Raw genomic sequence first — 23,383 nt, 5'->3', positions numbered from 1 at the left:
CGGGAAAATTGCCGCTCGTCTGGCTCGATCTTCGCGGCCTTGGCAATAGAATGGATCGAAAGTGCAATTGATTCGATTATGCCGAAGACTCATTTGCGTTACGCGCAACAGATAACAGATAACTCCGCGGAAATAAAAATAGACGCGGCGTAACGTTCGTTGCACAAGCGTGTAGATGAAAGCTGAAAGACACCGGGGAACGATGGGAAATGGAAAAATGCGAAAACGCGTGAAATAGTCTGGTGTACCCTCGCGAGGGATATGTGCGAGTTAAAATTGTAGGATGACAGGGTGGGGAGCAAAGAGTCGCGGCACGAAATTATCGGCTGTTACGGGAGAGAGCTGCGACGAGAGGAGACGAGACGAGACGAGACGAGTCGGCGTTTCGTGCGTTCGAAAGAAGAGCGGCCGAGAGGAGCAAAACGGGCAAAAGCGATTAGGGGGCGGCAAGAGAAGACGTGGTGGTAGCCGCGTCGATCGACAGTAGCGTGAAGTCAGTCCGAGAGAATGACTCGTCGCGCGCGTTTCAACGTCTCGTGGTTGGCCGTGGTGCTGGCCCTGATCGTGCCCTTCGCCGCGGCCCTTTCAAAGCATGATCTTTATCCGTACTCGACACTGGGATCCACGATCCTGCAGACGGATGCGAACGGATTGCTCCTGTCCGGGGAAGCGATCCTGAAAACTCCGATCGCGTTCTACGACAAGATCTACAACTCCATATTCGTGAGTAGAATTATACCTCCTATGAAAATATTTCATAAAAACATAACAAAACAAAATTATCATTTAAGACGGTCGCTGCATCGTGTGATATTTGTTAAATAAAAAATACAACATAGCCAGGTGCGGACACAAGGGTCGATCAATTCATGGAGCAGATATTTGACTTTCCAAACTCTATCGCATGTGTATAGACGAAGGAAAGTTTCGCGTCGAGGATAATTATAATTTATCGCAAGATAGAACGCGTGGAAATAACGTAATGCCGAACGCGGTTCTATTTTAAAGCGCGACGGAAAGCGACGCGATTCGATGGAAAAATTATTTTTATCCGCGCCGTCCACGAATTTCCCATCGGACAGCGTGGCCACTCGCATCCGGCACCGTTTTAATTTCGTTGCTGACAAAAATACAGGGCAAAACCGGGCGACGGGAACACGGCTGCTGGAAGAGGTGCGTTTCGGGGTTTGAACGTTACCGCCGCGTCTTGTAACCCTTCCAGCGCGAGCGCGAAACTGTGTAAACACCGTGCACGGGTGTCGCTGAACAGGGGATGTTCTTTGCCTGGTCGCGACGGGAAAATTGTTTATTTGAAGATTTAAAATTAAAACCAGTCGAAACTGTGCCCTCTCTTCATCGTTTGCTGGTAACGTAAACCGTTGCGTTTCGTGCTCCTTGCTTTTGAACCGCGATGAGATTGAAATAGCCGAGCTAGCCAACTAGGAGCACGTTGGCGTGGTAATTCGTTCGTTAATGCTTACATTGAACGAAGAAAAACCGGGAACATTCGGTCATCCCCTTAATTCGGCTCGTGTGGTCTAATCCGTCGTCATCTTCTGGCGTGACACGAATTCATTGTACGCGACGATGGCGGAGAACAGCCGGGGCAATCGCTTAATTGCGCTTGGGTCGTCGCACGAGCTGATTCTCGCGTACCGTCTCGCGGATACGCGTCCGGACGTGTACGCTGGCCCCTTCAATGAGCTCTACCGATCAGCAGAGGCCAGAAACACGCGATAACTCGCCGCGAATCGAGGAATGTTCTCTACGAAAAGCTCGAAAGAGGCAGAACGGGCGATTTCAGAGAAGCGAAAACGGCCACAAAACTCACAAGACGGAGAAGGTTCGAGGAAAAGTCAGGAGAGATAAGATTTCTCCGATTTATCAGAGGCGGGTTTTGAAATTTTTCGGAAAACGGTAGGCAAAGATTACCCGCGAAAAGGTATTGACTCATGGTAGGCAAACACGATCAGATTAGAATAGTCCTACCGTTTGATCCTGCGATGATCTCACTTTTCCATGAACCGATTCACAGCGACGAGTATATGCAGCGTGAATGAACGTTGATTGTGCGGCTGCTTCTTACCGCGTATCTGTAGGAATCTTCGTTCTAATTGGTCCTAGCCAGCCAAGGTGCATGATCTCATGACGGCGTCATGTTTTCGTCGTACAACGTGCAAAAACACAATTATGCCCCGTGACGGTAAAACGATTAGAAACGCTTGGATATCCATTGCGTTTCCACTATCGTTTAACGTTTCGCATTTTTCCCCTGTTCTTCTATTCATAAACTCGACCCCATGTTTACGAAACAGGGTTCAAGAGCTGGAGACTTTGTAGCAGATAAGTTGCTGCATGATTTCATTCCGTTGTAGAAACGTGCTCGAGCACGTGCATCGTTCGGGGCTCGTATAGTTTCATTCATGAACGCGGTCGACGATACGTTCACCGTGCCAAAAACGTCGATGGTTTATCGATGAGTCGCGTGCGTTTCGGCGCGTCGGTCGAATCGATGTTATCGGAAACGAGCGCAACGACTCGATAGGCCGGAAGAGAAGATAAAGCGAGTCAATGGCGGATAATCGCTCGGAAGTTTTCTTTCATGATTTTTCGTAACCCGAGTGTCGATAAAAAAGAAAATAATTTAGGCTTCATAAATTAATTACTCAAAATTATCTCTTCGCATGAAAAACAATAAAACGTATTAGTATCTGATTCCCAAATGGAAGTTTCCCGTAGCACGGCATCGCACGGTTAATTAAGCTCGGTCGAGCATCAGATAAATATTTAATTAGCAGTTACGCAAGGACGCGCGACTCGCGGCAGATGAGCGAGACAAACTCGTGGAAACAGCGCGAAAATTTCACAACAACAATGTATTACGCGTTGCTAATTAGCCAGATAAGCACATACGTAAGCGTGATCCGATTCATCGGATGGAAAGAAGAAGCCGCTGCAATTAGCTCGACGCGTAACCGTGTTGCTCGCTTGTTCGCGGAAACTGAGCCGCGTCGAGGAAGCGGATAACCTGTTGGTTCCGCCTGCGTCGTTTTCAGCTACGATGGCTATCTCGCTAAACGAACGATATCGGAAACTGGCCGTCGCATTAGCATCAGGATGGACGTTGATGGACGATTTTCTCTGTAAACGCGGACGATTAGCCTTCGCCTTTTCCCACATTAATTAACGGCTGATTTGTAGCGAGAGAAGAAACGGCTGTTGCGAAATTCCGCTCGAGATTCTTCGTGATCGTAGCTGCGACGTCATCGTCGACGGAGGTCAATTAGCAGTTAATTAAATTACCTACGTTCATAACGAGTCCTTCGCTAAATTTCAATCACCTGGCTATTCTTTAATCCAGCCTGATAACGAAATATTTCTGAAATATAGAAAACACTTAGCCAACCCTCTTATAGAAAGCAAGTAGCGTTTAATTAATGTTCAATCAACGTATTAGAAATAATGGAGCCGTAGCAGACCTACGCGCGTTTGCAACACGCAGCTCGGTGTCTTTCTCGGCTGGCACGCGATGGAAATGTTACGCTACCGGTCATTTTCACGAGGATGCGGTGAAATGTGTAACAAGCGTCGGATGTTTGCTATGCAAAACCTCGACCACTTGTTCGGCGAATTGATTGACACAGATAAGCGACACGATACACACGTATTTCGAGACGATCTACTTAGAAACTCAACCTACACGACAATCATCTCCATTTCGTCGTTTATAATGGACGATTCTCAGTCATCAAAATGATTGCGGACGATTACACGATTGCGTTAGCGCGTGCGGTCCGCCTTGTACACCTCGCGGCCAGAACGACGCGAGACGACGCCGGCAGCGTCGCAGTTATCGCGGCTGACGGTCGAGGAAAATTCAATGAGGAACGAGCGTGGCCCGCGAATCTCGTTATCCATGCCAAAGTGTACCGCGGAACGATCGAGTTTTCAAGTTTAAACGAGCACAAAGTTGGTATTTAACGCAGTGGCGTGAGCTCGTTGTTTGCCCGACTAATTGAAGCTCTCGTCGCTTCGTGGTTTGCCAGGCGACCGCAATCTCCTTTCGTTTCTAATTTCTTTTGGAAATTCAAAGAGAATCGAATTAACTTCGTCTCCCTTTTGTCGAAAAGTAGTTTTTCACGGCTTCAAATAGAATCGCTTAAGAGACTCGAGGCTGTGCATTTGATATTTCTTATGTTTCATATTTTAGGTACGTTGCAAAATAACTACCGGTGTTTCACGTGTTCGGGAATAAATCGGTCGCGTTAGGAAAAGAGGAATCGGCGCGGCGGGCAAAATGGATTCCACGTATTACTTCGAGCCAGTCCCTATCTATTCTCACCGTTTTCTCTCGCGTTCACGATTACCACGGGGATTACGTGTGTGCGTGTGTGTCATCGGCTCAACTGTGACCTACGACCCGTGCGATAGCCCCGACGGAGATAGCGCGAGAGTCCAACTATTTCCCCGCTCCTCTCGATACTCGCCACTGTCAAAACGTTTCGTCGAGCACGGAAACACACGATCGATCACCATTCGTACGATCTCTATCCTTCTTCCCCTCGAAATCGGTTGTACTTGTATCGACGTATCAGTGATCCCGGTTTGCCGGCGCCCTGCTAATTATCACTTGAAAAATCGTCTAATCGGAAACGGCTAATCTGCCCCGATTGCTATCGATCCGACGTGGATTGAAAGTAGAGAAGAACGCGTCGCTCGATCGGAATAATTACAGCTACTCTTATTTGCCCTCTTTTTCTTTCCTCTGTTACTTAGAAATTTACATCGTCTGGTGCGAAATTGACCGCAACGACGAGATCGCTGACACTTGATAAATGATTCGATGCCAATTTTCCACCGCGATCGGCTGATGCGAAATTGTACTTCATAATAGACACCTAGGGGACGACGAGGAGACGAATCCAACGGCGAACTGGCAGAGTCACAAAGAGGATCATTACTACTTTGTCGGTCTAATTCGTGTCAATTCTCGTGACCCGGTAGCTCGTTGAACGATACGCGCGACTCGGGTGTTAAATTCGACGCGTCGCTCGTGGTATTAACATCACGTGAAAACAATACCAGCGAGGAACAATCAGCCTGAAGTTCGGCCGACATTAGCCGCTTTGAAACGGGATCGTGGGATCGACGGAAACCAGGCCGGAATTCAGTCGTCGCGTCGACTTGTAACATCCAGTTCCATTCCTCGTGTAGATCATGGTTCAAATCTGACAAACTATGAAATGAAATGGAATCTCTTCGTTTTCGATCAAGCTATAGAATAATTTTTATTCCGAACTGGTTAAATTCACCCTCGATATCGAATAACTTTCATCAACGTTATTTCACTCCAACGATTCATTTCCTTCGCTGTTTGCGATCCTTGCTCGAAGATTTCATTTTCAAGCATCCTCATAATCAAGGCTACGAACGATTCGTTAAAGAACTCTCGAAGAACGCGAAAGTGGATCCTACAAAGTCTTCGTTAACGCATCTTCAATTCCCTTTTCCAGTTCATCAAAAATATCAGGTTAAGTCTAGACAGCGGCGAGAATAATATGTTTCGTTGAAGTTTTAATCTTATTCCCCTAATTAACGAGGACGAAGTACGTTTCTTAGTAACCAAGGGGACAGATGTTCCCGTCACAAATATGGAGCAACGCGGTCGCCTTTCAGTTTAGCCAATTGACAAAACGACCGCGCGTCTGCTCGCGAGTTCAAGTTGTCTCGGGTTCGAGCTCTTTCTTCGGCTTGCGCCAACAACCGGGTGAATGACTCCTCGAGATGTACACAACAGCCCGCGAGACGTTTCTGTCGCGGCATGTGTTCGCGATTTACCTGTTGACTTACCTTTGCGCACGAAAGGGTTGCTCGAAAGTTTCAAGTTGAATTTAAACAAAGATTCGAGGAAACTTAAATTACAAGAGAATGCATATATGCAAATTTCTGCCCTGAAGCTGAATCGCAAAAGCTGGTAAAATTTCGAAGATCCTCCAGCTAGAGGGGAGTGGAATTTAGATAAAGAGGGTCACAGAAACTTTATCTCTGGATTACAACGAACGAAGTTCTTAAGGACCGGTATTCTCCGTTCTCGTTCAAGTAACGAGGCTTTTAATTACAACGAGCCAGTCGAATTTTCTTCGAGCCTTTCTTTCCCTACTTCGTTTAATTTTGATGGGATCCTTACCTGGTTTCAGGTGAACGGAAATGGCGTACTGTCTTTCGCCAGGGCAATGCAGAGGTTTTTTAACATCCCTTTCCCGCTCGACGATCCGGTGATCGCGCCTCTCTACACCCACGTAGACACCAGAACATCCGGAAGGGTGTACTACGGCGAAACGGATGCGCCGGAAGTGCTCGCCAGGGCAGGTGCGATGATCCGTACCGCCTTCACGGACGCCGTTGATTTTGTGCCGACTCACGTGTTCCTCGCCACTTGGGTGGATGTGGGATACTATAATGGAAAAAGCGACAAGGTTAGACGAAGTTGAATAAAATTTTTCTATAGATAATCCTTCGTTTCTGACAATCTAAGGTTTTCTCTTAGGTGAACACGTATCAGGTAGCCATCTCTTCAAATGGCACGCATTCCTATGCCGAGCTGTTGTACCCGGAAAACGGTATACAATGGATTCAAGGTGAATCGCACCCTAGCGGTCTACCTGACGCGAAGGCTCAAGCAGGATTAATGAGCGAAGGAAGAATGTACACGTTGAAGGGTTCCGGGACGGATCAGATTCAGAATGTCGACAAGTGAGTCACGGAACGAGCGTTTACGAGCGATTAATCTTGTCTGCGAGCAACTTGCGCAACGACATCGTAACTTGTATTGTCTTCCAGGTGGTCGAACGTGAACAGACCGGGACAGTGGTTGTTCTACATCGGGCCAACCAGCGACGATGAGGATGTCAGGATTCCCGACAATATCGAAGGTAAAATTCTGAACAGCCGGGTTGTTAATGCATTTCAATCGATATTTAATTATTAATCGTACGATATTTTTGATTATTAATCAGACACCAGTACAACGAATCAGGTAGCCGATTGCAGAACAGGAGCGACGAGTTGTCACAGCAAAGCGACATGCGTGGACTACGAAGCTGGAGGTTTCTGTTGCCACTGCAAGCAAGGATATTTCGGCAACGGCAAATCTTGTCAACCGAACGGTAAGTCGAAATCATAAAAGGGCTGTGCCTCCCTTTGATCCAGCCACGGTTCGTAAAAATTCACTCTGAAACGAACCGTTTCGATCGTTTCTTTTTCCTGGTGTCGCGAAACAGACACCAGCTATCCGTCTGTATTTTCTCTGATCTATGAATAGATCAGAAGAAGCTTCTGCTCCTTCGACGGCATCGTAAAACTCGACCTCGTTCTGCTTAAACACGCGTTAAAATGTTTGTTAACGAGAATAGAAGGTACAGGGGGCTGTAAAAATTCGTAGATGTTCCACTTCGAGTGAACGGACGCGTTTCGGGGACCATCAACGACGTGGAATTTCCGGCAAGGGATCTTCAGTGCTACGTTCAAACGAAAGATGGAAGAACGTACACGGCTCTGTCGAGGGTACCCGAGGAAATTGGGGCGAGTTTCCAGCTACTTGGTAACCTTGGTGGAGTGATTGCTTGGTTGTTCGCGAAGCCAATTAGCGAGACGAAAAATGGATACGAGCTGACAGGTATTCTTCGCTAATTCTTGGTACAACCTCGACGAAACTTGATCGAATTCAATTTCCATTCGTAATTCGAGCAAACAATTGATACAGGGGGCTTGTTCAACCACACGGCGGAGTTGACGTTCAGCTCGACTGGCGACAAAGTGACGATACGAAGCAATTACCTTGGCCTGGACGTCTTTGGACAACTGAAGATGGAGGCGGAGATCAAAGGTACTTTGCCTCGGCTGACGAAGGACACCAAGGTCGATTATGGGGACTACGACGAACTTTATACGAGAGCCCAGCCCGGTGTAATCCGTGCACAGAGCGAGAGAAGTTGCAAACTGAACGACGCGGGCGAAGAAAGGGATCTAAGTTTCACGCAAGACCAGACGATGCTCTACAACGAGTGTCCTTACATCACCGTTGATCCTGAAGACGACACAATCCGATTGAAGTTCTTCAGAGGTGTCACTACTTACGAAGCTACCGAAGGAATTGTGCGTTTTGCGGTCAACTCGAAGGTAGCACCCTTGGAAGAAGAAGATCCTTGCATTCAAGGGAGGGAGACTTGCAGCGAGCACAGCTCTTGCGTTGTCGATGGAGATAGTTTCAAGTGTGTCTGTAATCCTGGGTAAGAGCCTTTTTCGTCATGGTACACCCTGTATCGTACATTCCCTCGAATTTCATCTTGACGGTTTATCGTTATCGAAACAGATATCAGTATCTATACGAAGAAAACGGAAGTGCAGTCTGCGTGGACGTGAACGAGTGCTCCGCTGGCAACCACATGTGCTCTCCGGATGCACAGTGCATCAATCAGGAAGGAAGTCACACGTGTCAGTGCCGACCTGGTTTCTCTGGTGATGGTCGAATTTGCGAGAGTAAGTTAGAACCAGCAGTTATCGTACTTTGGTAACCGTTTCCCAGGAAATCGATACAAGGAACTCTGCTTTACGCACTGCCAGTAACTCGTGTGTACCTTCTGTTGAAAATATAGGGCTACCCTCCTGCGAGGACATGCGTTGTGGAAATTACGAGCAATGCGTGATGAACGAAGGGGAGCTCAGCTGCGTTTGCCAAGAAGGCTTCGAAGACACCGAGGAAGGATGCCTCCCTGTGCAACGGGGTGAGAAAAATAATCGATATGAGGAATCGATCGATCAGGGAAGTTTGAACTGATGGTTATCCATGGATTTCTTGCAGGTTCCTGCGACGTCGAGGATAACTGCTCGCCCAATGCTTTCTGCAATTTCGACGCTGATAAGCAGAAGCACGTCTGTGTCTGTTTACCGGAATTTGTTGGTAAGATACGAAAATTAAACAATTTCCCGAAAGTTCAATAATTTCATTGAACGTTCCTGAAAAACTGAGCCAACAGCTTAGCTGGACTAGGGGAATTAAACTTCTACTTAGACGTAGCACTTAACGTCGTTATAGGCGACCAATAAGTAACAAGTTTCGTAGTGCTCTACTACGTTTCCCTGTTACTCACGAAAGTTTCAAAGCGACCTCCTATGGAACACAAATTGCATTGCAACGAATCGGAGTGATCGATGCCGAGAGAATTCGTGGAACTAGGAAATTCCATGTTTTTGCGTGATCTTTCCGAATGAATCTCGTGATCAGTTTTCGTTTCAATGATCACAATCGATTCCAGGGGATGGTTACACGTGCAATCCGGACGGGGAATTAACCACAACGGACGAACCACCGAAACCGCAATGTGTGGGGGAGATGTGTTGGTGCCCGAGGGGCTGGGATTACAGAAATGAGGAATGCATGCGAAAGGAAGAAGAGACCAGGACCGCTGACTACGACCGGGACTGTGAGTACCAGAAACCAGACGTTCGACTTTTGATTTATTCAGCGAGTTCGACAATTTCTTTCGCCAAATCTTCTTTAAAGGCCTTAAGAACCTTAACTCGCACCAGAAAAAGATTTTTTAAAAGGTCCCGATTTGAAGCCTTAAATTAATCATGAACTTCGTTCCGTCCTCTTTCTTGGGTGAAAAGTTCAATCACTGCCGTCAAAGTGAAAATAATTAATCTTTCAAATGGGATAAAAATTGTTTAACTCTTGAAAAGATAAATATTATTAATTCATTAAAGGCATTTAACCGGTTGTACTTTGATACTGTTTTGAAAATCTCTAAGAGATCGATAGGAATGAAGACAATTGATATCGATATATAAAATATGATGCATGACTAATAGCACGTGGAACATGTATCGTTTATGTTTGAATATCATTAACTATGAAACGATTACGATTATCTCGCGTGAATTGCGATGATCACTAACAGCTAGCAACGAACGGTTTGCATCGTGCGTTCTAGTATCAGCTCGGCCAATCCCGGAATGCTACGAAGACTACTGCATATGCCCCTGGGGATTCGATTACAACCATTCCGAAGAGATTTGCACGCCTCGACCAGGATACAACCACGAAACGATGGGTCCATCAGGAGATCACTGTACGGAAAGCTCGCATCGCTTATGCTAATTTTGCTAGATTAACAATACGTATACAGCAAACGCTATGCTTCACACGATCATTAGTTTAATTACACTTAATCGATTCACACGTTTAATTACACTTAAATTTGATTCATCAAATATTTTCAATCAAATCAAATATCACGTGCAACCTGATTGGCATTGTAATCGCGCACGCTTTTGTCTAGTATCGTGCAACGTGGTGAACAGGTGTCATCCCTACGCCCAATGTGTCTACGTAATGAGCACCACCGACTACGAGTGCCGTTGCAACCCAGGTTACGAGGGTGATGGTATGGAGTGTATCAGAGCAGGTACGTCACAGTGCATCTTGTTCTTCCGTTCTTTTTTTTTTCGACTATCATATCCTGTCATCTATATACGCGTACGAGGAGTACCAAATAGCGTGATTGTTGCTCGATGACGAGTCAATGAAAACTGTTGTTCTGGCACAGAGGTGTCCTGTTTGGACGTGGACATCTGCGACCCGAACGCCTCCTGCCAAATCGAGGGATCCTCGGGCAAGTGCGTGTGCAACCCTGGATTCGAAGGAGACGGAACCACTTGCAGCCCCATCGGTCATATCATCTTTGCTATCCTATTTTTTTATTTCAATTTTTTATTGCACAGCTTTTAGACAAAATATTATAGGGAGAATATTCTAGATATTCTATTCGATTTGAATGATATTCATGGCATCTTGAATTTCTTAAACGGTCAACGAATATTCTCTCCATACAAGCTTTAAACACCACTGCCTGCGCCTACAGTATCATTCTGTCCGCTTTGATTCTATATCCGCGTACGAGCATGCCGTGACACGATGCAGCTGCATCGAAGAACTACCCTAAATGTGAAACCCCTCAATTCATTTGCGAGAATCTCGGTGTAACAATGATCCTTTGTAAACGGTGCAGACGAATGCAGCGGGAACACGGATTGCTCGGAGAACGAACGATGCTTGTACAATGCGGCCAGTTCGCGGTACGAGTGCACCTGCAATTCCGGCTTCAGCATGGTCGACGGACGTTGCGTGGTGTCCGATTGCTCGACGAATCCGTCACAGTGCCACGTGAACGCGCATTGCGTATCGGCCGGTGACGGAGGCTACAAGTGTGTTTGCAACGAGGGATACAACGGCGATGGTATCCAGCAGTGCTTGGAGGACCACATCGGTTGCAACGTGTTGAATAATTGCGGCAGAAACGCGGTCTGCGGATACAATCAGACGTCCGCGAATTTCGCGTGCATCTGTCAGCCGGTATGGATTATTATTGAACACCTCGGGTTTATATTCGAATTATGAGCTTCTGGTTTTCGTACGGGGCAACAGGATTATTGGTAAACCCGATAACAGTTTATGTATTTGTTTGAAACGCGATAGAGAAATGGTAATGACGCGTCTGGTAAATGTCACTGGGAGTAGAGTAGGACTCATAATGGTCGGACGGCGTAACAGGGGAAGTTTAAATAACGAAATATTCGCATGCAACAGATGTCGAGCAACGACGGATCATCAGAGAAACGTAACGACAAGCAATTCTACTTTCAGGGCTATTACGGTGACGGATTCACGTGTTTGCCTCAGTTGTCCTGTAGACACGACTCGGCCCTTTGCTCGCCGGATGCGACCTGCGTGGCAGCTGGCAGCAATCAATTCGCTTGCGTATGCAACGAAGGTTACACCGGAGATGGGAGCAACTGTAAACCTCGACCGAAACACGAAGCAAACTTCCTGTTGGTGAACCAAGGAATGGCCACTCTGAGGATACCATTCGGTGCGATGCAGGAGAATCCTGGAAGTCCGATCTACATAGCGTACACGCAAATGGCGATCGCGATCGACATCGATTGTATCAACGGAAAGGCTTATTCGAGCGACATCACAGGTAATCGATAGATCCAAGGTAGAAACTTACAATCTCGAAATCGTGACGCAATTTTCTTGCGAGATTGCATAGCTGCCAGTCTGGTGTGTCCGTCTAGACGAGATTTATACTTCCAGGCAATCGAATAATCGAGCTAACTTACAATGGATCTATGGCGGACACGTTTCTACCGAAAGTCAGCAGCCCCGAGGGACTGGCGGTCGATTGGGTCTCGAGAAATATTTTCTGGACCGATTCCGGCAAGACGACTGTCGAGGTAGCCAATCTCGAAACGAAGAAACGTAAGGTCCTCGTTTCCGATGGACTGGTCAACCCTAGAGGAATAGCCGTACACCCGTACCGTGGGTGAGTGCCTTTTCAATGGATTCCAACGATCTCTCCGTGGATATTAAAAACCAAGGAAAAATTGAATGAAACGTGGAACGAAAATTTCGTTGTTTCAGCAAGATATTCTGGTCCGACTGGAACCGCGCGTCACCGAAATTAGAATGGGCCAACGAGGACGGTACCGGTCGTGCAATCTTCCTTCAAGGAGATTACGTGAAATTACCGAATTCATTGAGTATCGATTGGGCGACGGATGAGCTGTGCTGGGCAGATGCCGGAACGTTTACGATAAGTAAATACAAATCTTCAATGAAATTTTTCTTGCCAATCGACGCGCCATTCGTAATTCGATAATTTCGCCTACTTTTCCCTTTCCGTTAATCGTTTTAGGCTGCATGGAGATCGACAGCAGGGATATTAACGTGGTCGCCAACGAGCTGACATATCCGTTCGGTCTCGCGATCTCTCACCAGAATTACTATTGGACCGACTGGAAGACGTAAGAATTCATTTTCAGAATAAAAATATAAAGCGTATTAAGTCTAGTATGCGAGTCTTAGACGAGTCGATCAATTCTGAAGAAGCTTAGCCGGAAAAATGGCACGCACGCGAACACGAAGATATTTAAATCATCTTTTATTTACCGTCCCAGGCACAAGATCGAAGTCGCCATGAAGAGCAGCGGGGACAGGAAGCCGGCCATATCGGTTCCACCGGGAGGAAGCGGTAAATTATATGGAATAGTCGTCGTTCCTGAGTCATGCCCGCGAGGTAAATCAAGTTTTACGTCAGCGTACGTTGTGTCCACCGTAAAATTGATCACCCCTTTAAAAGTACATAAAAGCGAGAGGAACATCGTAATTTGGTGTAACCTCGTATCGATGGCAGTTGGATTAATCGTTCCGTATTCGTAAATTGAACGTCGCCACTTGAGCTAACAAACTATGTATCGAAAATTAAGGACGTCGATGAATATGTCCTTCTTAACTCTTCAGGGTAAATGACTATGGATCTGTTTTATTTGTCTGTTGCCAGTGACCAACGTGTGTCAATACGAGAACGGAAGGTGTAACAAGGATCAACTGTGTCTACCGGATGGCCAAGGTGGCAGGACATGCGTGTGCGCGGACGATGCGACAGGACCTTGCACCGACACTCATTAGTCGTAGTTCGGTCGTCGTCAGGATTAAGGGGGAAATGACGAGACGGGTTTCGTGCTCGTGTCGATCGCGTGTAAATTATAATACTACTCTTTGTATAATTAGTTTATCGTCTACCGTTTTACGAGTAACACACCTTTTGTATCTAATACAAGGGCCGTGGCGTGAGAAGCTGGCTGTATTGTACCGCGGTCCCTTGACGCGTTATTTAATAAAAACTTAAGAAACAATATTTAATCATTCCCTTTTAATTAAAACTTTCGACGGTATGAAATTGTTCTCGTAAAGTGGCGGCATCCATGGACGTTAAGAGAAGCCTGTTCAAACCAACGAACGATCTCAATAAAGACATCGAGGAAGAAGAAGCAGAGCTTAATTTTCCGAACGATTAAAGGCATTAAACTGACAGTTTGTCAGCGTTGTTCATAAGGTAACGATAACGAAGTCAAAGGTTCAGCCTTACGTTGTTTGGTTCCGCGAGGAAATAAATTTTCTCCAAGAAAGGAGCTACAAAACAGCAGCCAATTACTGTGTTCATTACTGCGGTAACTGCCGCCCATTTCATTTTTCCCTCGTTCTATTACGTTAATAAGCAACTACTTAGATGTCTAATAAGAAAAACAGGGCAGAGAGACGGAGGTATAAAAATACAATTCCTCCTTGCTTACGATCAATCATCTTTTTTTTCACGACGATGATTAAAGAAGAAAGCGGTGGAAGACGAACGAGGTCGCGGTTGGACGATATTATCCGTGTCGAATCGCAAACGATTCTATCGGCGAAACGATCGACTTTTCTTAATGGCGTATGCTTTTGAACGCGTTGCATTTAATTGGTTGACCGCAAGGATCGACGAGAAGAGAGGAAGAAAACGGCGAAGAGCATTAAACTTTCGTTGCTGGTCATAGTGGTAAGAATCTAGAGGTGTCTCCAAGGAGTTGTTTTGCAATCAGGCCAGCAGGGTTAACGGTGAAATTCAACGATGAAAGGAAAAGAACGAGAAAAGTGTCGTTCCAACGTCTCCGCGAGAAATTACACGGCTTTTTCGTCGATTGACTCCGGACTCGAGCCGAGATAAAGACGCTCGACCTCCCTTTCTTCTACTTTCGTTGCGACTTTTCCGACGTTAATATCGTCGACATTCGTTGCGCGACTCAAATATTTGACGGGGGTAACAAACAAGTCGGCGAACGAAGTTATTTGTAAGACAAACATCGCGATCGGAGGCAATATCGAAAAACGATGGATATCGTTCTCCCATGAATATCGATGCGAACTTGACTTCGAGTCAAGAAAGTTTGTCATAATGCGTTTATAAGTGCCGTAAGAAAAAAAAGAAAATCGCGTTACACAGTCAACCAGAACGAAGTCTGATGTTCGCCGGTAAAAGCTACTACTTGCTATCCTCTAATCCTGTAACGAAGTACAGATAATCCGGAGTCGAAAGGGAATTTACACTCGTCTAGGGATTTACCCTGAACAGTCTTCTCTGCTTTAATGTTTGCACTGAATAAGAAACTCAACATCCTCCGTTAAACCTCATCAAATATAGCTTGCTAAAAGCTAGCAGATTCAACCCGCACGCTTTCTTGTAACAGTAATGAGACTAAATGTTAGAAATTTAAATTGACTGCGGTAGATAGAAAGGGTCGAACTGGTACTTTGTTTTCAATAACACTTCCGCGGTAGGAAGTTTCCAAGATGCCATGAAATTATCAAGAATCTTGCAGCTTCGCTTCATCTTTATTACATTTTAACAAGAAGGATGATGAACTTGGAGCGACAAACTACTCTCGATTTCACCTCAAGCTCCGACCGTCTTTAGTTTCCAAGCAACTCGGAGGTTCTCGAACCAGGATTCGAGAATTCATTCGATGCGATGAAATTAAAAAAAAGAGAGAAACGAAGGAAAAAAAGGCTGACGAGGAAGAGCGCGGTGGTAGCGTTAACCCCGACCGGAAAAGTCGACGGTTGCCCAGCAAAAGGGCACGGTAGAACCGGCTGATCGAGCACCCGTCACTGGCAGACGTCTAACCGACGTTTTCCAATTCGCACGGCCATTCACCAACCTCCAATCGACAAAAGCGTCGGCTCTTTTGCAAATTGCAAATTGCCTGTACGAACGCGTACGCCGTTTGTTCCTCCCTCGGAAAAACGCATCGCTCGAGCCGCCACCGCAGCGGCAATACTTTTCTTCAATTTCCTCGAGACTTCCATTACAAACGCACTTTGATCTTCCGCGAATACGGTACCTTCTACATGAACACGGTGCTTCCTGAATAGAGAAAGCTCGTTCAATACAAACCTTACCGCGTTGCAAATTACAGTCGACTGATTTCTTCTAAAATCTTCATTGCTTTATCAGAATAATTTTCATGTCAAATATCAATTAGATATTTCATGTAACTTCCAACGTACAATAGCCATTTGAATCTAATTGCTTTCCATTTCGTGCAATTTCGGATATTGCACCGTATTCGCCAAAGTCTTTGTTATCTTGCCCGCCTACGATTTACGTTTTTCCCGCGCTCGCGGTCAGCAGGGTCGAAAGGACACCGAAAGGCGAACCGCAACACGAACGCAAACAAGATTACGTCGCTATCTGTGCGAGTCCCGCGCCGCTGAAAAATAAGAAGCAGACCCAGGCGTTAGCCCGACCACCGACAACAATTACGCGACAATTATCGGACAATGCAATTACGAAGCACGCCGGTAACCGCAAATTTCCACGAAACCGTCCGCGACCCCCGGTGTCCGGCATGGGGTGAGAAAACACAGAGGGGGTTGGAGAACGAGTACGAAGGGTCATGCCGGACACCAAAGAAACGAGGAGTTAAGACTGGTGCACATTTAAGTCTCACTGGGATGCAACGCGATATATTGCAAGAATGTTGTAATATACACTACAACGCGTCGTACAGGTTGCATGGATAAATATAATAAAAGTTTGTCCGCCGGTGATATCGTTGACACGGATCACTTCTTTCTGACGCGCGGAATTCTACATTACATTACGTTGCGTTAATATGCGCGAACCCTTAAACAAAAAGAAGCGAAACAGAGCGGACCGTCTCGCGAGAACTCGCGCGTAACTCGCAAACGCCGACGCGTCTGCTCCGCGTGTTCTCGGGGAGTAGGGTAGCAGGGTAGAAGGGGTAAACGAAGAAGAGTCTCGCGCTAGTCAGTCGGCGGTGAGACTCCGCGTGCGATACCTCGTTGCAGAGGTACTTTTCCACCCCCTAGAAACGGGCCGCGCGATTTTTTTCATCGTCCCGTAATCGCGCCACGTGCCTGAACTCCATTCGCGAAAGAACAAGCAGAGTGATCCGGCGTGAAAAATTTTTTCTACCAGTGCGAACACATTTAGTGAACCAGTGCAAACTCATCGATAGTCGATCGTTATTTTTCAGGGAGGCATTGTCGCTGGTTGATCTCGTGTTTCCAGGGTAAAATTCCTATTTTCCCGTGATGCTCGAAGCGCGATGTTAGGCCTTTTCGTTACAGTTCGGTGCAGAGACCGCGGATGCACGACCGCGACGAAAATATCCTCGAAAAATCTCGGCAACCGGCCAAGCGGCCTCGAGAGATCGCTATAGTTCGAGGGACAGCTTTGATAAGATAATTTAAAGGGGTCTTCGCGATTTCAATCGTTCGCCCCGAGCCGAGCCGAGGTCCTTTCTCCATGCTGGAATCCGCTTAGCGAAGCTTCCTCTTCTTCGGGAATCCGTAGCCTTTTTTTACCTTTTCTTGATGCACTCGCGTTGGAAGCATGCTTGTGAAAAGCTTTTAACTATATCGTGTTTTACGAAAACTGACATTTTCATTAAGGGGTCGAGGGTATTTCCTGCCTCGTTTTCTGTTCCTTTTCCAGCGACAAGATTTAGGGGACGTTGATAAAGAAACGATACGATCGATAAAGAGACTTGCTTACTGCCTCGTGAAAGATAATAAAAAGAGTTACTATCGTACGTGAATTAAAACTACCTCTTCTCTTTTCCGAATCCGAAATTTTTTAAAATTTAAAATCGCGGAGGGGTCGTCAGAAAGAGATCAGACGGATAGAGGATAGACAGCTTTTTCGAAGTGGTCGTTCATGTGACTATGCATATTCAACCCTTGAAGAGAAAAACTAGTGAATAAAAAGTTTATAAACAGCGCAAAGCAACGTGACGATTTTTGCTGCGTCCCGTACCATCTCCTTTTTTCGCCGTGTGTACACGTCAAGAGTCAAGAGAGCATTTCCGTTCCGCCAGTGAGTAAAAACTAACAGCAGGGGTAAAAATTTTGCACAAAATGAGCGCGTATGTCGGGGAAAAGTACAGGGCTTCGTTTAAAAATCTTTGCAAATTATTTGTACCGGCCACTTTGCCACGAACCTTATGAACTTTCCACGTGAAAACTGGCAAGGATTTACAAAATTCACGTGTCTCGTGGAAAAGTCAGCAACCGAATCGTCACGTATCGCGCGTATTTCAAAATCATTTCAAGTCACAGTGGGGACACAATAATCCCTGAAGAAGACCAGGCTTTATCGGTTTTCAATTCGCTCGCCGCTCTGACATTTTCCTTCCCGCTACGAGGAATATTCGATCAATGATAGTAGTAATACGCTTCGATCCCTTTCGATTGCTCCATAAAATACACGGACCCCAGTGTCCACGTATCGGTCCATGTTTTGTTTACGCGCTTTTATCCACCTCCAACACAATTCTGTCAACCTCTGTCGCGCTACTAAATCACTCTTCCTATTCAGTCTATCCTCCGTCCGTTCCCGTATAGTTTGCCAGCTCCAAAGTATTTGCTACGGGTCAATGTAACTTGCGAATCAAAAGGTAACATTCAAATTGCTATCGCTTTCATTCGGTTTCGAAAATAAAACACAACGTCCGTACGTATGAAACCGTACAACCTATTAATCTGCTCGCTTTTTCATCGAAAAGTCAGAGTACAATTTCGCGTGACAACAAATTGCACGACACGTAATGTCACGGCGCTAAATTCGTTACGAAATTAAATTATTTTAATTTCTCGTGACATGCATAGACTAGTGTCACGCACTGTGCGCGTTGAAAACTGGATCGTTACATTCTACCTTGATCGCTATTGAACTCCACGTTTGAATTTTGTTCAAATCGAAGCATTCATAGCCTCCGTGAAAAACATACAGGGCTTCAAGTGCTCACTTTGCCAGTTTTAACATAAAAAAAAAAAAGTTTCAAATTTCCATTGATTTTTACAATTGCAATCTGAAAAAATATTTTATCTCTGCAACTATGGAATATAAAACCCTCGGTTATTTTCATTTCAATCATACTGCATTGTATTTTTAAATTAATTTATTTCTTTTTTAAATATGAAACTGCGTGAAAATATGACAGCAAAAGCCATGGCTTTTAGTATCCCGTGAAAATGTATCTACCCCTAAAAGAAATAAATAAAAATGAGTGTGTTCGTTTCGATACATTATCTTTTCAATAGTAAGGGTGTCCCAAGGCCCCGATAAGAGGAATCGTGAAGATAGTGGATAAGCTGGAAGATCAAGATCCCAGGCTCGATTCCCGGCATCCCAGTCCTTATTTTTCACCGATTCCCATGATACACATATAACGATCTCTCGATAAGTACACCGTTGCCTGGTCAGTCGGCTGACAAGTTAACTCGTCCTACCAAATTAACCCTGAAGAAAGTCTCTAACAACCCCACAATTTTCCACGATTAAACACGTGAAATCTATAAACAAACGTAAACTCGCCTTAAAGTAAATATTAATTTAACAAATGAAAATACTGAGAGTTCAGACAGCATAGAACTACCGCGAAATCCTAGCGAATGCAAATATTTAACGAAACGTACCACCAGCGGAATCGCCAGGGCAACGATGCGATTCGTTATTGAGGATTTCGCGGAAGGCCTAGCATCCCCGACACGCAAATCCTCGCGATCGAAGCTGTTCGATTTGCACGCTGATTCCGCGAAACCATGTTTCAGGCAGGAAGATCGATGAAATCCCGATGCGAGCACCGCCGTTGGAAGGAGAGATAGTGTTTCGCGAGTGATCCAGTGAGGCAGACCGAGAAGATCGAAAGGGAATCGTGGTACACGCGTTACGAGACGCGAAAAAACGCGCGACAGTGTTACAGACGTTTGTATATATGTACATATATGCCTGTGTGTGCGCGTGTGTGGTTAAGCGAGGAGAGCGTCAAGGGAGGAGATACGAATCCGCGGAAGCTGGGAGGAACGTTAAATGAATGTTGTTGCAAGGAGCGGCTGTGATCGTGAGAGTAGAATCGGTGCACGGCAGGATCGGCCGATTTCAATTCATAAATGTGCCAGAGACGGAGCCCACAATGGTGGCTCGGCTCCCGCAACAAGTTCTACTGCTGCTCGTACTCGGTGAGTCAGAAATATTGCTATCTCTCTAGAGTCAAAATTAAGGGTTCGATCGATAGGATACTGATTCCACAGGGTGAGATATGAAAAACTCCCAGTGGAAGAAACGCGGGTCTGATCGAACAGAAACACACTGTTCAGATCTCGTACCGTATGTTTAGCCTGGATATTCTTCTTCAATCGTTGTCCGAATGCAAGTTCAAATCCTTCCTTCTTCAAGGTCCTCGGGAATGTACAGCTACCTGTTACGCACAGAGGCAGTGGAAAAAGTGGGTTAAAACCGAAGGACTTTCCGTTTCTTGCCCTGAAGATTACCAACTTCTTTCCTTGGATTCAATTTGATCTGTGATATGTAAAACGAGATGAAAGTTTCAGAATTTTCAGTAGTTTAAAGAGAGATATCTAACTTCCAGTTCTTGTTCAGCAATAACTTTGGGTGGACTTATGGTATTACCATGATTTACTATCTTTCAAAGTGTGTCTTTCTACTTTTGATAACAAGCACGAGTTTATTCGATAGTCAGAAAATTTCGCAAGACAATATAGTTACTTCTGTAATGATATGTTAGAAATAGAATCGTCAAATCGCGATAGGGAAAGGGAACAGTGGACATTGCTACCACTAATTGCTTGCCGCGATTAGTCGCCTAACGCTACCCTGTTACGTTCATGCGAACAGTTAACTAGGTAAATTAGATCCAAATAAACAGCGATCTACCATAACTCGAGAATTTAGTTCTCCGTACAAGGGTTGGCCGAACAGTAATCTGCACACCAGCTGCAAACATAATTCTAAACCTAAACGACAATCAAGTAGACCACTGGTAAAACAATTTCTCTCTCCACAGATAAACTCGCACAATACAACACTAAATTAGACTGCTATTAGAAATCATGAATAATACCTTGTTATAACGAGGGTCCGTAACAAATGTGAAAGATCAATCGTTTCGATTGCTCCTTTTTTCGTGTCGTGAAAAGATGAACTGGGACCCAATGAACGAACAGGGTCGTTCGCCAAGAAGACAGATGGATTGGCAAAGTTTTAATTGACTAATCTGTCGACGATGGATAATCAGAATTTCAATCGGGAAGTTTGTCAAATCGAGTTAATCGCCCGCCACCCCAGCGAATCGTGTCTTTGACAAGACTTCGTCCATTTCAGTCACTATCAAACGTGGCACATGCGCTTCGACAAAAATCACTGCCAATCGATTTCTCTGTCGATAGAGTGTCTCGTCAAACGGCGAGCATAATCTAGACGTTTCGCACGATCAATTACATTGTCGTTTGGTACAATTGCGCTTTCAGCCGAGAACGGTGTCTAGGACAGTTTGCATTGTTCTCGTCGAAGCATAGTGTAAACTGCCGCAAGCTTTCGAGAACCGATGAAGTACCCCTTTCCCACGAGGACCACGGTGTTTGTGTTGTTTTTAGCTCTCGCAGAACCGTGATTCAAAACAAATGTTAATAACACTTTGATATCGCCCGTTCGTAACTTCCTATTTTAAAACGAAAATTATTAAATTTTGTATATTATGTTAACGTGCGAAGGAAAAATGAGAATATAGGGTAGAATGTTTGTTGTATCAAGCTTAGCTCTCGCGAAAATTCAGCTTAAGAATTCAGAAAGAACAGGGCGGAAAGTGAAGTTTAATTAAGCAGCTTCATTCGGGTCAAAGCGAAATGAATAAAGTTTCGTTAAAGAAGATCAGAAGAGGACATGTGGAGAAAAGTTTCTTAAACATAAACACGAGATCAGAAGTTGACTGCACCTGATCCCTCAGATCTACGTAAAGGCCGCCGTAACGGGGCGCGGTAATTGCGAAATTATACAACGGGAATCATGAAAAGCCTCGGTATAGAATTTTATGGCAGGGATATCTGCTCCCGGAGAATACACCAGTTTCGTGTTTCACGTTGTTTCAAACATTCTACTGTTTAGTCTGCTTGAGAACTGAAATAGATTTCCTGAATCTCTGGAATCATATTGTTTTGTAAATTTATCGTTGCCTTTATAGGTGATTCGGAAGGATATTATTGAAAATCAATTTTCTAAATTACTATCACTATTACTATCACTATCAGTATTACTAGTAATACCAAATTCTTGCTTTCGTATCGAGGAGCAGACGTCTCCAATGATGATTGGTCGGAAGGAAGAGACGATTCCCTGAAGGTCCCATTCGTCGAAAGAAATAGTGACTTTCGACGTCTATATCAAAGAACGTTCCATCCAAGTTGCATCAAAGAATCGAAACGAAACTATTTCTATGCCGTTTGGAGACAGTCTGCTCAAAGAGCGTAGCTGCCACTCCTCCTGTCTCTTCTCGCTTCCATGACGGCTCGCAATTGCCATTTTATCGTACGAATAACGATTGTCAGATCGATTCTCAGCCTGACATCCCGACAAGAGTCGATGCCCCTTTTCATCGGCAAACCTTATTGCGCGAACACTCAATCAGAGTTAATTAATGAGAATATTTTTATATTATTAAATCATATTAAATCTCTTGCATTTATAAATCTACCATTTAATATGGAATAACCATAGTACGTTCAACATTGGTAGCGTTCAAAAAATCATAGCATTAATAATCTACACAGTAAGTTGTATTTTGCATTCACCAAAAAAAAGTAGTTCACTGCAGTTGCACGAGATAATTAACAGACCGTATTTAGTAAGCCAACACGCACATCCCTGGGAAAATTCCCTCAAATATAATTCTATGTCCTTCCTCCATATAATTTTCGGATTTGTGAGATAAAATTCTTCAATTCTAACGTAAAAATGGTTATTTATACTAAAGTTCCTCTGAATTTTCTAAGCATATCTGATAACAAGAATATTATTGCCACACAAGAGCGTTCACGAAACGCCAAGGCTCTTTGACTCGCGCCGAAAACGAGCTGTCCACTTTATTATCGTCGCGTTGCGGTCGCAGTTTTCCTCGAGTCCTGAGGGAAACTGGTCAACAGAGACGCTTGTGCAAAGAGCAAGTTCAAAAACCGCTTCTGCGACGGACAAACTTGTTCGGCTTTGTAATAAAACAGCGCCGTTTATTTGCATATCATCTAATTTGCTTCCGACCGATCCAACTCGCGAGAAGTTCATTTCTCATCGGGGCTCTCCTTCCGTATCGCGATTGCAATTAGTTTCCTTTGAATCGACACGCGATAAACGTTCGATAACAATCGACGCATGACTAATTGCTTCGCCGTACCAGTTGGCAAATAACTTTTATTTCGTTCGGTGATCATACTTTCTCTTAGAATACCTATTTCATAGCAAGTTTGAATGAAAGCTCGATGGACGTATTAGCTCGTCAATTTTCATTGGAAGCGTAAATCACGAAGTAGATGCGACAAGCTCCTTCGCAATTTCAATATCAAAACCTTTCAGGAATCCCCTGACGGATTGCTCTGTAGGTGGTTCAATGTAAAACCTATTTTGTCGGAGAA

At 45.0% G+C, this 23,383-nt stretch overlaps 2 protein-coding genes across 6 annotated transcripts in view; both read left to right on the top strand.

Moving 5' to 3' along the window:
* The first annotated feature begins 268 nt into the window (after nt 1-268).
* On the top strand, nt 269-13,760 carry Ndg (Nidogen). The gene is given in 23 exon segments (XM_034318857.2): nt 269-456; nt 458-499; nt 501-723; nt 6,198-6,476; nt 6,548-6,753; nt 6,841-6,932; nt 7,017-7,166; nt 7,442-7,675; nt 7,763-8,288; nt 8,372-8,538; nt 8,655-8,783; nt 8,861-8,959; nt 9,315-9,482; nt 9,993-10,130; nt 10,341-10,466; nt 10,608-10,730; nt 11,070-11,413; nt 11,705-12,041; nt 12,158-12,386; nt 12,485-12,660; nt 12,759-12,867; nt 13,021-13,139; nt 13,404-13,760. Coding segments are annotated over 23 exon segments (4,317 nt in total). The 5' UTR covers nt 269-283; the 3' UTR covers nt 13,532-13,760.
* A 2,725-nt stretch (nt 13,761-16,485) lies between these two features.
* Nucleotides 16,486-23,383, top strand: part of Neto (Neuropilin and tolloid-like) — a 72,500-nt gene continuing 65,602 nt past the window's right edge. Inside the window, exons 1-3 of one of the 5 annotated variants that reach the window (XM_076688879.1) lie at nt 16,486-16,974; nt 17,400-17,780; nt 19,517-19,924. In XM_076688879.1, coding sequence (XP_076544994.1) covers nt 19,780-19,924 — 145 coding nt within the window. In that variant the 5' untranslated portion in view covers nt 16,486-16,974; nt 17,400-17,780; nt 19,517-19,779. Of the gene's footprint in view, nt 17,781-19,516; nt 19,925-23,383 lie in introns of all 5 variants that reach the window. The other 4 variants (XM_076688878.1, XM_076688881.1, XM_076688880.1 and 1 more) reach the window with 4 other exon arrangements.

Source organism: Osmia lignaria, chromosome 6 (assembly GCF_051020975.1).
Source record: "Osmia lignaria lignaria isolate PbOS001 chromosome 6, iyOsmLign1, whole genome shotgun sequence".
NCBI classification, from domain to species: Eukaryota; Metazoa; Arthropoda; class Insecta; order Hymenoptera; family Megachilidae; genus Osmia; species Osmia lignaria.
The sequence above is the reverse complement of the archived record's forward strand: the minus strand, read 5'-3'. Positions and strand labels throughout refer to the sequence as shown.